Source organism: Trachymyrmex cornetzi, unplaced genomic scaffold (genome assembly GCF_001594075.2).
Source record: "Trachymyrmex cornetzi isolate Tcor2-1 unplaced genomic scaffold, Tcor1.1 scaffold166, whole genome shotgun sequence".
Lineage (NCBI taxonomy): Eukaryota > Metazoa > Arthropoda > Insecta > Hymenoptera > Formicidae > Trachymyrmex > Trachymyrmex cornetzi.
The window spans coordinates 426045-443020 of NW_017296266.1; the positions used below are offsets into that span (position 1 = coordinate 426045).

The 16976-nt window shown below is 36.5% G+C and overlaps 1 protein-coding gene across 4 annotated transcripts in view; it reads left to right on the plus strand.

The window, feature by feature from the left end:
* VAChT (Vesicular acetylcholine transporter) overlaps nucleotides 1-16976 on the plus strand; it is a 96634-nt gene that overhangs the window by 24606 nt on the left and 55052 nt on the right. For all 4 annotated transcript variants that reach the window (XM_018504346.1, XM_018504345.1, XM_018504349.1 and 1 more), the window contains exon 3: nucleotides 5336-5427. In XM_018504346.1, coding sequence (XP_018359848.1) covers nucleotides 5336-5427 — 92 coding nt within the window. The remainder of the gene's footprint in view (nucleotides 1-5335; nucleotides 5428-16976) is intronic.

Below are 16976 nucleotides of genomic sequence, written 5' to 3' on the forward strand. Positions count from 1 at the left end.
GCCGGTCGACCGGCTGAGTTTATTCGTACGAGAGGAAAAGGGCAATCTTGCTGTCGAGAAAAACTACTTTAATGATGGATTTTAGTCCACTAGTTCTTGGTTAAAAATATATATGATCTTTTTTATGGCCAAGCAGAATTAATGAAATGGGAATAGTCATTATTTTCTTGATAAAATATGTAGATATCAGACTTTTTTAAAAATATAACATTTTTACGTTATTTAAAATGTCGATGTATGTAAGATAAAGTCTTTCTTATACACTGACATTTTAAATAACGTAAAAATATTATATTTTTAGAAAAAATCTGATATCTACATATTTTATCAAGAACATCATAATTATTCCCATTTCATTAATTTTGCTTGGCCATAAAAAAAGATCATATATATCCAAATCTAAAAATTTAGTTAGATAAAATAAAATTATTTTTAGATTTAGTCAACTTTTTAAATACTTTAGTAAAATCGTTCTTTTCATGTAGCAATTTAAATTCAATGAAATTATCGAGTCGAATTTTTTGTTTGAAGTTGATCCGGTTTAAATTTCAAGTTTAATCCGATTGCTGGATAGACACTCGACAATTTTACCGTTCAACTCGATCACAAGCGGTGTTGATAAAAGCGTTTGCAAGTGTTGATAGAAGCAGTTAAAGCACGTGGTCATTGAGACAATTGTGAACATTTGAAAAATACGAATCCTTTACTGTGGCTTGGCTTTTCTGATCAGTTAGTATCTAAAGTAAGATTTTATTCGATTTTAATACTGATTGTACTGGAGAATACTGGGTATTTTAATGTATTAAACGAACGGACAAATAAAACGGACCGAAAAGTCTCTGATTGGTTCAGCGATCGTAAAAGTTTCTCGTTCTAACGTCGTAAAAATTCCTCGCTGTCCCTAACTGTTGCAGTTAAATTATCGAAAGATGCGGTTGACTTTGACGTTCAAGAGAAACGGGATGAAACGATTGCATCTTCTTTGTACGATCTTTAAATGGCGTCGATCAGACATGCATACTTGCGGTGAAAGACTCTTTATCGAGCAGAAGAAAAAAACCACGAACGTGATCGTGGTGGATAAAGGGCGTGTGGGCGCCGTTCCCTTCCGTCTTCTTCTTGCCTAGGGCACCCCTTATGCCTGGTCCACCCCTACAGGGTAATAGCGGACCGGCAGGGTGGCCGCAGTAACGACGCGTCGTCAGTTAATCAAGCCATTTCGTTCCTACGGGATTGGAATGAGGATTCGGCCGAAATGACGACCATCGATTTTCCTTCGACCGCAGTCGTACAACTTTCCCAACTTCCGAGGGAATACGAAGGAGAAACTTGGAGTTCACATCTTCATGCACTTCAAGACAATTTACGTACTTTGCCGTCGACAGATGAGGAAGGAAGGAAATGGCATAATTAGGTTGAGAAATATAACTTGTAGTATGACTTATAAATTCGACTTAACATCAAATATAATTTATAATTTTTTAAAAGCATTTTAGAGTTTTTCCTGGGCTACTCTTTCCAGAAAAAATCTAGTATTCAAACATACACTTTTGATTACAAATTCCAGGTTTCCTTACCGAATTTAAACATACTCTTATTTTACGAAGTGTGTATAATAAATATTAAGTAAATACAAGCGTAATATTTATATCGCCTTGCGAATATCAATAAAGGCATACGGTATGGTAATCTCGTTGTACCTTTACTACGAGGTTTAATCCACTTACAAAAGTTATGTAGCTCATGGCGAAACGAGATCAGAAACTCCAGCATTTCAATAAAACGACTTCTTCAACTTTTTTTATGGTTGAATCCTTTTAGAATTTGAACTCCAATATAAACGAGCTCAAATTCATTGTTAATAAAATCGTATGGAAAAATTCCAAGTTGTAGAGGAATAATCTCGACTTTTTTTGTATGTCTTTCCATTTAAATCTAAAAAAATATAATTCCATTAAAGTAAAGGTAATTTAAAATTGAAAGAAGATTACAAGTTTTTCTTATTAAGACTTGTTATCGAAAATTTTAATCCTTCTTGCTTAAGAAAAGGTCATCTTTAAATTAAATAAAAACCTATTTCTTACTTTCTGTATTATATCGTTATATAATAAATTTTTTATTAATGACAAATTATACTATTATATTAGCGTATAAAGAAATGCGTGATTCCTGCATGCTTATTATAGTACGTGCGTTAACACTGTCATGTAGCTCATATTTGACGCATAAAATTTGCAAATTTTATCCATTTATGCCCGGAAAGTATAATTTTGCTAAAATATCTTTTTTTAAAAATGTTTAGCAGTGCCATCCTTTCCGTGTGAATTATCATTTTATAAAGATAATTTTGCTTTGTATTTAAGACATTAAAGAAAGAATATAAATTATATTAAAATATTAAAAAATCAATAAAGGTATTAAAATAATACTTATTAGATTTGTTCTTGTTATACTATAAAAGCAAAATCAGCTTGGTAGTCAAAATGTCGACAAGAGAACGGCGACTACCTCTCGTCCAATTTGGTCAACCAAAATCTTCAGGAAGATCGAGTGAAGTGTTCTCGTCTTGCACCGCACGGAAGACCAGCGAGACCTTCTCTGGTGGCCACCATGATGATACGCAAGGCATATCTCGGTCGAGCACTGAGTCCATTGTCATTGAGATTCCCGAGTTGTCCCAGGACACGAGGGGGATGAGGAAAGGGCGCGCACTGCGCGCAATTTCCGCCCATCGGGGTTCGACGATCAGGGGGGAACGGCGCCCCAAGCCCTCGTAATCCCGCGACTGAAAGCCTCGTTTAATATTTATGATTTATTTCGGTTTAATTCGACGTGCAAACGAGAGGCGTATTTGTATTCAGCGACTGTCTGGTTGGCTGGCTGGCTGACCTGCTCGCTACGCGACGTCTTAATCCCTCGAGACCTCGGATCCTGACTTGAAGCACGGAGCTTTACTCTGACTCGACAAGAGAGGAAGATGTTTTCCTCTAGTTCTAATCTGAATGCGCTACGAATTCTTGTCGCCTCACGAGTTGCGCTGCTTTTGATTTATGGCGCGTATTGTGTGAGAACACCATAAAACGGAAACAGAAGAGCAAAGGATAAATTAACATAAAATGTAATTTTTTAAATTTAATTTCTTTTAAATTATCTCAAACTTAATAACGAAAAATAGAGAGTAGGTTCATGAGTTTGCATAGCAAAAATATTAAATAAAAACCTGCAATTTGGTGTTATTAAATTAATACATTATTTTTCAAATTTAAAAATAGATTTTACGTTAATGGATTAAGATCTTGAGATTTATTTTCAATTTATCTTCCAATTGTGCATTTCGTGAAAATCTCTTTTAAATAATTGATAAAAATTATGTCATCACTATCAAGAAATAGTTATTTTGTTTTTTCATAAGGTGATAGTAGGAAATATTATCCAGCATTTTGCACGTGACAATACTTATTATATTTTTCCTTATTAAGTTTCTAGTCCTCCCATTATTGGCGCTTTGATTGTCTTTGCGGGAGGGTTAATAACAACAGGCCTCCGCAGCGGATACAAGTTTCAAGAACGCGATGGCGAGTTTACAAGCGCGGCGGAATCATCGGCGTCATTGTCCCGGGAACAATGCGCGATAGAAATGCCTTCACCCTCTCGTATCCGGCAGCCACGGCGAGGTCTAGGGGAGAGAATTACCCTCTGCATTAACTCGCGTAATTGAGATTTATTAATCCAGCGGCCGGTTAGTGGCCGCGCACCAGCCGTATCTTGTTCTCCTCCGAACTGAGGTTGGGCTGTAACTTTATTATTATTACGGAGCGAAGTATATGTGCACTCGCCCGTAGGATTTTTCCGGGGGCAGGAAGGCGTTTATCATCCTGAATGAATGAACGATAAGTTCGGAGTACTCCTCGTTCGGATTTTATTTCGCAATTTCTGCTTCCATTAATAAGAACTGGAGTAAAAATAACTTTTATTTCTGCGACTACGATTGACAGTGTGGAATTCATAATGTCAAATTATTCCCATCGAGGGGTTAACCACTATGGCAATTAGTGTACATTTCTTTAGAAATATATTGCAGCAGTACATTAATAAAACAGGCAATGCTAGCAATTCTAACAATGTACTAACAGTACATATAACACATTAATAATACTTGGCAATATTGTGCGCAATAGGTGGCAATACATAGGAAAACAATACTAACAGTACAATAGCAATGTTAACAATGAAGTGTGTAGTATTGCCCGCATAATTAACAATCACTGTACATTTTTTAGTAATGGTTGACCCCTCGATTATACCCAATTTGAATTATTTTTAATCATTTTTATAGGTCGCCACTAGACCATACTCAATATATCATTAATTTAACTAAAATAATGGAGTTAGACTCAAGAAAACGTATATATTAAACTCGACAAAGTCCACATTAACGTATACTAAGTGTATTCTCCGCCATATGAAAAAGATATATATCAATATAACCCTGTTAAAGATAACAAAGATTAAAGTATGTTTTTTGCATTTTAAAGATGGCCACCAAGATCTTACCCGAGTTTACCCTACATGTTTATGGAATAATGTGGTTACCAGAGGGTAGGCTACGGGTTAAGCCCGCAGGGAAGTTTCATATTGCTAGATTGCGTTCGACTTTCACCTTAGTTCCTCTCTCTCTCTCTCTCTCTCTCTCTCTCTCTCTCTCTCCCCCTCCCTCCCTCCCCTTGTTCTATCTCTCTCCATTTCTCCATCTTCTCGGTTTACGTCTTAAGCCGAACAGCCCTAAGTTGTAGGCGCGACTTTCATTAAACAGCTCGATGACAGATCGCTTGTCTTCGTTTGTATTAAGGGTGGTGCTGAAACCGGATTTATAGATGGTGGTATTACGATTCGGAGACCCGACTGTCCTTAATTCAAGACTTCCCAGTTACGTGACCGTGTTTCATTTGCGCGTTATTACTCGATGATAGTAAATGATTAAGATCAGCCCGGAGGGTATGGAAGGGTACGCTACATTTCCTCGATCTTTAGCAGAAGAAATATGCAGAAAAAGATCTCGTCTGGTATTTCTAAATAAAATTTTACTATAGCTGCAATGCATAAAAATACAAAGTATAATATAATAAAATACAGAAATATGTGATGTAGAATTCTTTCCTATTTTCTTATATAAAATCTGAAAGAGATAACAATGCTTTATACGCTAATAATCTGCTGTTTAGTCGTATGGTAGTCGAATTCTAGTCGACTCCTACGAGAAACAGATGGCACATTGCACGCTGAGATGAAAAACGTCCATCGATGTATAATGCAATTGTTTCTTGCTTCTTTGCAGAGGGATGGCGAGACTCGGTGTTGGGGGCCCCGCGTCGTTTATTGGTGACTCTCGGCAGTCTCTCCAGGGACAGTTCGCCATGTCCTGCCGCGGTAAGTCACCGCTTTGTTCGTCCCTTATCAACAAAGCCCCGCGATCAAGCTACGATCTTTTATTTGCTGGCTGTGCGACAAAGCGAGATACGAGCAGGGATTCGCCATAGTCGATAAGATCTGGAAGGAATTAGCTTTCTTGTCGTTTTACGGCAGACACGACGCGACATAATACTGAATATCACGAGAAAAAAAAACGAGATCGCGATACAATATGTTTAAGATTTGAATAACAAAATCAGAAGTGATACTTTATTTCTTCTTCTTAAAAAAACTTTTTTATTTTCAAAAATTTAACATTGCGAGATTGGTATTTTTATTGAAACAAACCAGTTCCTAGGATATGTTTTTTTATCAAAAGTGAAACCCACCAAACTTTTATCGTTGTATACATACGCTCGTACTTTCTTTTGTAGGAAAGCATGATCTTTAAAATACAAAAAACGTGACATTTATATCCTTATACTTTATGGCCTGTCTTATTTCTTGATTTTTGACGTGAATGGTTCGGAAGAAATTGCGCTGTATTCGTAAAATTTGCGGCGCGTCCGTGCGCGAAATTATGAGATCGTACCGTCACGAGTTTCTGCGATGTCACAGTGAAAATGGCGTCACGCGTGGAATGTATAAATTTTCGTTAACATTTCGACGTGATTGCTGGTACCAATTGTGTCTTCAAAATTTATAGTCCTGCATATTATGTATGCCTACTACGCCGGCAAATAAATCACAGAGTTGCGGTAATGCAATTGCATCTACTGTCACCGTTTTGTTATCTTTCAACATACATTACGACTTCAATTTTTTAGCACACAGAATATATCAAACTTGGTTTTTAATTTTATTTAAATAATGGAAACGTCAAAAATATCAAATTTCTTCTTATAAAAAAAATTATACCGGTATAATCGCAATAAATTAAATTATATCGAAACCTACGATACATGGCAAGAACAATTTTGTTAAAGTACATTACCGCTCAAAAGTATTTATTTATCCCAATTTTTGTATGTCTATTATTTTTATACATCTGAATTCCATTCTCATCCTACTCTATTTTTTATGTAAAATTATAAATGTATGTAGAATTATAAATTTTTAATTATTAACCATTATTATTAAGTCTGACATCCAGATGAGTAGAAAAAAATGAAATTCGTGTGTTCTTCATTTAATTAAGAAAGTTAATTACGTAGATACCCAAGTTGTTGCTGTTGTGAATGTCAAAACTTTTTGCAGTATTATTTATTAAGCTTGAGCGTCCTATAATATTTTGACGATTCAACAAACCATTTTCAAATCTGCATCTGGCTACATTTACAGACAACTTGAGCAAAATCGTTCTTTCCATACAGCAGAGGGTATAACAAACAAGCAAATAGACGTTCGATCACAAGGCGTGAGAATTATACGTCGCAATCTTTCGAGAAACGATTCGCGATTTTGACCTCGCGGGAGTGGATCGGAGGGAGATTCGAGATTCGCGATTCGCGTTCCGTTCCAAGGAGCTCGATCACGTTCGCGGCCGTTTTACCTGAGACGTTTTACCTCGAAACTCGGAGACCGCGTGCGTTCGAGCGGACTCCACGTTGATCCGGTCGCGGAATAAATTGTCCCTTTCGGCCCCCTTCCGAGCTCGCGTCTGTCGCGCTGGTAACGAGATCGTATCTGACGCGCCGTGCCGTGTCATTTACATACTCTTCGCCCCGAGGCAACGCGCGTTGCGACGAGGGTTGTGCCTCGTATTCGGCCTCGGTTTGATTTACATTTTCCAACGCGCGGCCGAGGATCAGCCGTGCCTTCGAGGTGACGGATGCGGGGATTGGCGTGGATGACGAAAAGAAGCGGCCGCGAAAGTCTCACCTGCCCGCCGCAGGGTGGGAATAGATGCAAATTTACTTGTGAAATATATCACTTTTGCTCGACGGCGCATTTCAATGAGATATCGCGTTTCGGCACGTTCCCTAATTTATACACCGATCTCTTCCGTTTACTCGCAAATTATTTATTCGCTTGTGAAATTATTTATTACACGGGAAAAATACTATTGCCAACAAGAAAATGCTACCCGACTTTAATAGCATCTTTTATTCCTTCTACCATGGTATTACGAAATCATAATATCATGATATTTATTTTGTAATGTTTATAAAAATCATATGGTAGAACATTGTAATGGTTCTCTTCTCTCATGTAATGATTCTCTTTGTAATACATGAAAAATAAGTTAACAATATATAATAGCAAGGAGAATTTTATTAGCTACATTTTTAAAAATACGTAACGTTATTTTCAAAATAGAGTACATTTATTAGGATTATTATAAAATTTCTTTTATATATATTGTAATATTATTTATCAATTTTTTACGACATCAGGGTGGAAGCCACGTATTACGGTCATTATGGGATAATTGGAAGGGTGGAGGAAAACTCTCTCTCTCTCTCTCGGTTATAATTTATCCGGATAGTACACGAACTTTGAGCTACTAGTGCCAGAGGGAGAAGAGTAAATATGTTGGCGCACGAGTCGGGATAATGAATTCCATTAGGGCAAGAACTTGGCCGAGAGTGCGATCGGCGTTAGTGCCGCAAGAAAAGCGCCGGACACGTGCAGCGCGCTGGCTGGTGGAAATGTCGGGAGGAAATACTTTGACTCGGGGAAAATCGCCTGCGGAAACTTCGTCAGCAGGCGCTCTTCCCGGAAAACTTTCCTTGTGTGTGGCTTCGCTTAAGGGAAACTTCGGCCGTAGAAAATCCCACGCACGAATTTATAAAAAGGATACAGGCATTATACGTACATTCGCGATATCGATTGACCTTGTGCGTGGACATAGAATGTCGCATATCTTAAATGTTATTTTTAATGTTTAAAAAAAATTGTATCAACATTCATTTTCCTCTTTTTTTAGTAAGTTTTTATTTGTTTTTATAATAATAAGGTAAACTTATATTTTATATACTTGTTTACCCGATTATATTATTAATAGATTATATGTACAACCTTTTTTTATGTAGTGCAACGCAAATTAATTAAGTAAAATTATTATGTATTAAAATAAAAATTTAATCGAAAGAAATTAATTCAATTATAACATTCATGACTTATAATAGGTACAGATGAAACTATAATAAAGAAGTAAGATTTTAAAATAAATATTTGCAAGATCTAAATATACAGAGCAAAAAATTAAGGAAAAAATGTCTTTCTAAAATATCCCGAAGGCATTTTCGAGACATCTGTGTTTTAAAGCGTACTCATTCTAAAAGATTATTCGAAAAATATTACATTTCGGTACTATTTTTAAAATGTAATAACCAATATTGAATCAGCGTTGAATTAATTCTCCATGAATTTTAGTTTAATTTTAGCATCTCATAATGTCGCATCGATCCTATAACGTTCTAATAAATAAATCGCGCGTCGCAGGTGTCGTCGAAAGAAATTGTGGTGAACCCCGCCGTCAACTATGGATCATTCAATAAGGTGGAGTATCTCTCGCAACTCGTCGCTCTTAAAGAGGCAATAGAATCTCGTCACTCCCGGTATTAAACTTGCACTCACGTATTACGCGAGCGTTTCATCGCGCCCACGTAGCCGTGTACCTACGTGTTTCTATAGCCACCGTTTCCATCACGCTATTTCGTTATCAAGGCAAATGGTGTGTTGTTTGTATAAACGACTGCACTGAAAAACACGCGCGATCGACACGTTCGATTCAATTATCGACATCGCTGCGTCGAGAATAAACACTTAAAACACTGATTGACACGATGTACACACTGTGTCTTTGTACAAAGACACTTTGTCTTTTCTATTCTTCACTAGCTTTGCATGCAGAGTGCGTACGTTATGTGAATCAGTGTTTTAGGTGTTTATTCTCGACGCAGCGATGCCGGTAATTGAATCGAACGTGTCAATCGCTTAAGAAAGCTAAATAGTTTAGTAGCACTATATAAATCACACATATTTGTTTAATAATTATGGTGCGTTCGGGGAGACGCTATTAGCGCTACTTTTGTTATTCTATCTTTGTTATTTATTAGACATAAAACAAGAATAGAATGATACAAATACCACTAATAACGTTTCCCTGAACGCACCAATAAAGAGAATTAAGAAAAAATATTTAAGGAAAGGAGTATTATATTTTTGAAGGAAAATATTTATTTTTTTTTAAACATGACAAAAAATTAAATCGTACGTATTGTTATGTCTATGGAAAGTTTGAGCTTCCATTGAACTAAAAAAAAAAGCTAAATAACTGCATTTAATTTAAATTCAAGGACGCGAGTCTAGGAGGTGAATCAAGAAGAGCGTTTTTTTATCTGCTTAGAATTTTCAAAAAACAATTTTTTTTCATTGTCATCATTAAGAATGTCTAAAAATCGATTTTTTTTTCATCTAATGATTATTTCTGACGTTTCTAATAATTATTCATATATGTTGTATATAATACAGAGAAATTATTTTTTGGAAATCCTGTAAAGCGAATACAAAACGATCTTATTGATTCTTCTCCTTTAAATCCCAGTCCTTGCATCAATCATTGCCCATTCGTTTAGAGAGCCACACTAAGCGAAATTCCAGACACCCATAAGAAAATTACTTTCGCGAACTGGAGAAGATGTACGAAAAGCAAGAGGGAGATCGGCTCGTGAGAAGGTGGAGGTATTCGCGGCTCGTCACTTCCGATATTGGTTTTATATTGGATTTTCGTTCCTCGTGTGCGACGCAAAAGCGGCGGTGTCTTTGATTTCAGTGGAAAAAAAAGCGTTAGCCGATCCCGAATTAGTCGGTTGCTCTTTCCGGAAGTATAAAGGAGCGCACGCAGGGAGGGTGAAAATATACGTACAGCTACCGGGGGGCCCTCGGTATCGATCGGCAAACCAGGTGTTACCACGCCCAGATATCAATTAATCCGTTTTACGTGAAACGTGAGAGAGGATCACATCGGTTCAGAATTGATAATTGTGATTGATGGCTCATTGACAGTCAAAAGGTTTAAAAAGTCGAATCACTTCTATTAATGAATCAAATAGTCCTTTTTGTACTGGAAAAAATACTATAAATTTTAGTAAATATTTGTTTGAATAGTTCTAAAAAAATATTTACGAAATGTAAACACATTTTATACAAAAACTATTAATTTAGTTTAGCTTTTATTTTTATTGAGTAAATATTTGTTCACTGTAAATTAATGTTTACTCAGTATATTCAAAGAAATATGTATTAAGATTTAGTAAATCTTTTTTTTGTGTATCATACAATTATTTGCCTCGAATACCTTAATTGCTTTGAGAGATAAGTAATATTCGATTTTTTTGTTAATTAATTAATTATTTTTAAATTAATTTTCTTGAAATATTTTCAATTTTCGAAATGATTAATCTTTGATCAGTCCTAAAGTGTTGTTAAATCTATGAAAGGCGTTCATCTATAAATCGCTGATCCGAGATCTCATCAAATACGATCGAGATTGCGATTCGTGACCATGACACGCGTCGCAAGTGTGGCTCAACGTTGGTCAGCCACAAGTCCACTTATTCTACCTGAGTACTCCCGCGATGCTCTTATCCGATCCCCTGTATTGCATTAAGCACAGCCGAGCGATCAGCCCTGCCTGCGAATAGGGATAGAAATATTTGCGATGCTTTTTATCGATGCTGGTACTTAAATATATACTAACAATAATAATGTTTCTGACGATAATAAATCTTTTAAAATATCAGATATCAACACATTTATTGGGCTTTCTATACAATAAGCCATTACCTAAGTTCTAAATCTCAACTCATAAGAAATTTATCAATCATAATCGATTATTCTTCTCATGTTCGAGACTGTGATTGGTTAATTTCTTATTATTTAAGACTTAAAACTTAAGTAATAGAGAGAGCTTATTGTAGAAAGTCTATTATTTGAGAGAGCATTAATTAAATATTATGCTTGAGCGAATGAGCTGTTCGAGAGTGTGCAATTTGCGATCCAGAAGCATGAAGTGTTCCTACGTGGGGACATCACTTGACACAAGCACGATCAGGTGCGTTACATCCCCTTGAAAACCGTAGCGCTTCCGAACAGAAGTGAATTCTAAACACACAGATACTCTTAACTTCGAATGTCTATCCATGCCTGCCGGTTCGTCGCTTTTGTCTTCGCTCCTACACTCGATCGTGCCTCGCAATTCTTTTTGGTCAAGTGAATCTCATTGAGAACGGGCCAATTAAAGACGAAGAAGTCGACCATGCCTGTCGACTTCTATACATGGTATAAGTTAACGTGATCAATACAAAATATTGTATCGCTTGGATCTTGTGCCTACAGTGTATCGAATTACTATATAAAATGCATAAACGGATTTGGACTAATTGTTGCAATATCCCCGTCATCCTACTATTCTGAATCCCAGCCATTTATTACTATGATAACACCTCGCTAACCAAATTTTGATCCTTCGAACCGGATGGTGATCTATGGATAGTTATCGGATTCTCATTTACGGAGCCTGTTGGTCCAGAAACTATTGCTGATCCTTTTACGGCACAAGAGCGACAGGGAGTGATCACGTGCTCGGGGTTCTTTCCCGCGTGTGAAAATAGCTTTAACTCCACACGTGCTCGATGAGTATTGCAGGCTTGCATAAACGTTCGTTATTCTACGCGTGCCAAGAGTAAGTACATGTTTTTTACTGTTCACGTGATCAACAAATAACATAGGCGCGACCTAGCGCTCTGTTATTCACGTGACCTTTGAAAATCAGAGCGTGATCAGCGCATGTGATGCAACAAACTCCGTAAGCGTGCTCCAATGCTTCCTTCAGGAATTCCAAAGACGAATACGTTGACACGTCGGTCTCTCGTGTCAAAACCGCGAGACCAACATTACGATCAGCATGCGTGAGCGAACAATGACAAATACTCTTGCGACGAGCCGTTCGATCGAACGGCTCGTCGCAAGAGTATGCGATTCGCGGCCCAGAAGCGCGAAGTTCCTACGTGAGGACGGTACTAATTCACAAAAGACTTCCTTGTTTGTATTCTCACGCAAACAACATGGAGCGGAACATTGGCGGAACAAGACGTTATCTACCAGGTAAAACGGACGGTTGACAATTTCAAGAAACTGGAAAGTAACTTCACTATATCCGTCACTCGGAATCGAATGTTTATCCTGGACAAGTTGTGGACTCAATGTCAACGCCTCCACGCGGATCTCAAGGCGGCAATCAAACCCACGGATCGAGATGTCATTTCATATTTCAGTAAACAGCAATTTTGGCAGGCGATGGAGGACTATCAGGCCTCGGATTATTTGAGCGAGATATTAGAAAGATTGACAAGGCCTATCGTCATTACTGCAAGTAGCAGCTTAGATATACATAAATTCGAACCCATCAGGTTCAATTCCGTTGCCACGAATAGATCTCCCCAAAATTTACTGGTCAGTATACAGAATGGGCGAATTTCCGTGATATCTTTGAGTCGTTAGTGATAAAAAATGCGTGTCTCACAAACGTACAGCGTTTGCACTACTTAAAATCGAGTCTAACTAACGAAGCTCGAGTAGTTGTTAAGAATATTACTGTTACTGACGCGAATTACAAGATGGCGTGAGAAGCCATGAAAAATTATAAAAACACATGTGCGATAGTCTCTTCTTATCTTAGATATCGCTCCGATGAAAGCTGAAACCGTCCCCGAATTAAAGCGCACGATACAGTTAATGATGCGTATACTCGCGTTGCGTAGTTTGCACTGTTAAAAAAACAGAAATTTGCTTCCATTACATGTAACGAAAGCAAATTTCAAGCAGGTACATTAAACATATTTAATGTGATCAATGAAAATGAAGTTATAAGTAACATAAATTTAATGTTTGCTTACATTAAATTTCATGCAAATCTACATAAAATTTAATAAAAAATATACTAAACTTCGCAAAATTTTATGAAAAGTACACTGAATATACTTTTCAGTTGCAGATACATTAAATTTAATTTAGTGTCATAAAATTGAATTTAATTTATGTAACTTAAAAGTATATTAAATTTTATGACCTTTTTAACAGTGTGGGTAGGAATTGTGTTGCATGCGTGCATTAATTGATCTGAGGCTACGTTTATAACATGAAAAAGCAATGCAAGCCTCAAAGGCAAAACGAAGTAAAGTATATGTTAAAGTCACCAATTTGGGTGATGAATCGACTGGCATCTTTAATTATGCAGTTAAACTCCATTTGAGTTCTTGTATATAAAACCGGTTACAGCATATATCTTCCCTACATTATTCATATGCGCAAACTTTTGATTTGCGGGCCTATTCTCACTTGCAGAATTTGCGATTAGCTGCTGATCTAGATCCATCCGGTAATGAGCAGATAGACTTATTAATCGGAGCTGATAATTATGACGCCATTCTATTAGACGGATTATTCCGAGGACAGAGGTCGACTCCCATTACGAAATGCGTCATATTTGGATGGATTGTCTTCGACTCGTACTAAGATGAGTCTTTGGAGACTCCGCGTTCATTGTCGTCTTTACGTTGCACTGTTTCTTCCACCACGGACATATTATTAAAACAATTCTGGGAGATAGAGGAAATTTCAGTTCCTACACCACTCACTGAAGAGGAAAGCGAGGAAGGCACTTCGCATCTACACATTCACGCCTATACCCAGTGGGCGTTATATTGTTAGTTTGTCGTTTTGGGCCGACCACTTGTCCAGGAGCGGCGATCTGTATGTGGAATGGTGGAGGACTCCATACATGTGAATTTGACATGTGTGGAATTTCCACACATGTCGAGCTACAGCTAACCTAAATTTTTAACGAGTAAAGGTATATTTTTCGAGCTGCTCAAAATCCGCCGTTTCTGCTAGTCGAGCTTATGAATGAATTTATAAATACAAATAACATTCAACGAACTACATTTGCAATAAAGAAATGAAGAATAGCAAAATAAGTATTCGTATACTTTATTCATTTTTTGTTTGTTATTGTATATTATAAGTATAGGTCTATAAATATTTCCATTCCTTTCGAAAAAGGATTTCTTCGTTCGAATTTTTTTTAGACGTCTTCATACGCGTCTCCCGAAACTCGGACTCCACTCGGATTCCACACATACAAAAAATTTACTCCGCCGCCCCTGGACTTGTCTAAGGCTGGTCGTTCGTTTCAGATCGCTTCTGGATCTCTCGACAGAACGACGTTTGACTTACAATAGCGCCTTAGTTTCAGCTTATCGCTGCTTCCTTTTTGAATATGAACAGTTAGATTATGTAGGTCGTATGTCACAGTCGGAGGTTTCTACTGCCAGGTTACTATATTTGCCTCATCCAGTGATTAAGGAGAGTAGTAGTACTTCTCTGGTACGAGTTGTATTTAACGCCTGTACGAGTTGTATTTAAAGCGAATTATAGAGACACACTTCTTGACTTTGGCCATGCCTGCTGGTTCACTTTTGTCTTCGCTCCTACACTGAACCGAGTCTGTCGGTATATATGATATAAGTTAACGTGATCAATTCAAAATGTTGTATCGCTCGAATCTTGTGCCTACAGTGTATCGAATTACTATATAAACTGCATAAACGGATTTAGACTAATTGTTGCAATATTCCCGTCATCCCACTATTCTGGATCCCAGCCATTTGTTACTATAATAACATCTCGCTAACAATACTAAATGTAAATATATATTTATTTGATACAAAAACCATTAATTTATTTTAGCTATCTTTTTTTATTGAGTAAATATTTGTTTAATGTAAGTTAACGTTTACTTAATACTATTCAAAGAAATATGTATTAAGATTAATGCCCAATTTCTTCACCTCTAGATAACTTTATCCAAGAGATATCTCCCAGAATACAATGGAGATATCTCCTGGATAAGGTTATCCGCAACTTATCTGGAAGTGAAGAAATTGAGCATTAGTAAATCTTTTTTTTGTGTATCAGACAATTATTTGCCCAAAATATCTTAATTGCTTTGAGAGATAAATAGCATTCGAGTTTTTGTTAATTAACTAATTATTTTCAAATTAATTTTCTTGAAATATTTTCAAATCTCGAAATGATTAATCTTTGATCAGTCCTAAAGTGTTGTTAAATCTACGAAAGGCGTTCATCTGTAAATCGCTGATCCGAGATCTCATCAAATACGATCGGGATTGCGATTCGTGATCATGACACGCGTCGCAACGTTGGTCAGCCACAAGTCCACTTATTCTACCTGAGTACTCCCGTGATGCTCCTATCCGATCCCCTGTATTGCATTAAGCACAGCCGAGCGGTCAGCCCTGCTTGTAAATAGGGATAGAAATGTTTGCGATACTTTTTGTCGATCCTGGTACTTAAACATACCAACAATAAATATATAATGTTCACGACATTTTAGTCTCGAGAACAGAAAAGCATGTTTCTGACGATAATAAATCTTTTAAAATATTAAATGTCAATACGTTTATTGAGCTTTCTATATACAATAAGCCATTATTTAAGTTTTAAGTCTTAACCCGTAAGAAATTTTAACCAATCATAATCGATTATTCTTCTCACATTCGACTGTGATTGATTTAATTTCTTGTGATTTAAGATTTGAAACTTAGGTAACAGCTTATTGTAGAAAGCCCATAACTTAGCTTTCTATGAATACCTATACTAACAATGATAACTTTATAATACTATTTTTAAAATGTATTTGTATAATTATATTTTTTACACAGGCATACGAAAATAAAATTTAATGTTTAATCCGGGGATTAAGTCATGGTATTTTCATGTATTTTAACGCTCCAAAAACGAATCCAAATTTTTTTATCAATAAAAAATAACTCGATTTTTCTGCAGTATTTTTAGAACCATTTATGGTCTGGTTTTTAATATGCAAGCTGAGATAAAAAAGAAAAAGTAAATTTAACGACAGTATGCGATATAAAGTTAATATGCAGTCTGATAGTTTAAAAATACTAGAAAATTGAGCTGTTTTTCTTCAATAAAAAAAATTATGATTTAATGGAGCAATTTGACCATCGGATTTAATTTAGAATGTCAAAATACATGTAAGAATACATGATCTAATCTCCGAATCAAAAAATTGTTGTGTGTTTGTATTGGGCGGGAATATCAAAAACAGAATTGGCGAAAATGTTAAATTAAGTTAATAGCTGACATTAGTTATTGGTATGTACAACAAATTTATTTTACAATGTAATAAGTATAAACGTTTCGATAATATCAAAATGGGATTTGCGTGATATCGATACTTCATTAAATTTAAGCGTCCCTACCTGCACGGCGTTTCTAAGAATGCCCTGTCACGAGACGATCGTAAATAATATGTTATCGCGAGATCCGATAGTGACTAATTTATTTACGAATCGTCGGGGTGGTTCACGCGTGAGTCACGTGCCATCTGTCATTGGTACCCGTTCTATTATGACACGTAAAGTGTACGGCATCCTATTATCCGTGATGACCGAGTTTTTCCGCGGCCCCACGAACGTGATTCGACAAACGCGACGAATAGATTTCGATAGAAC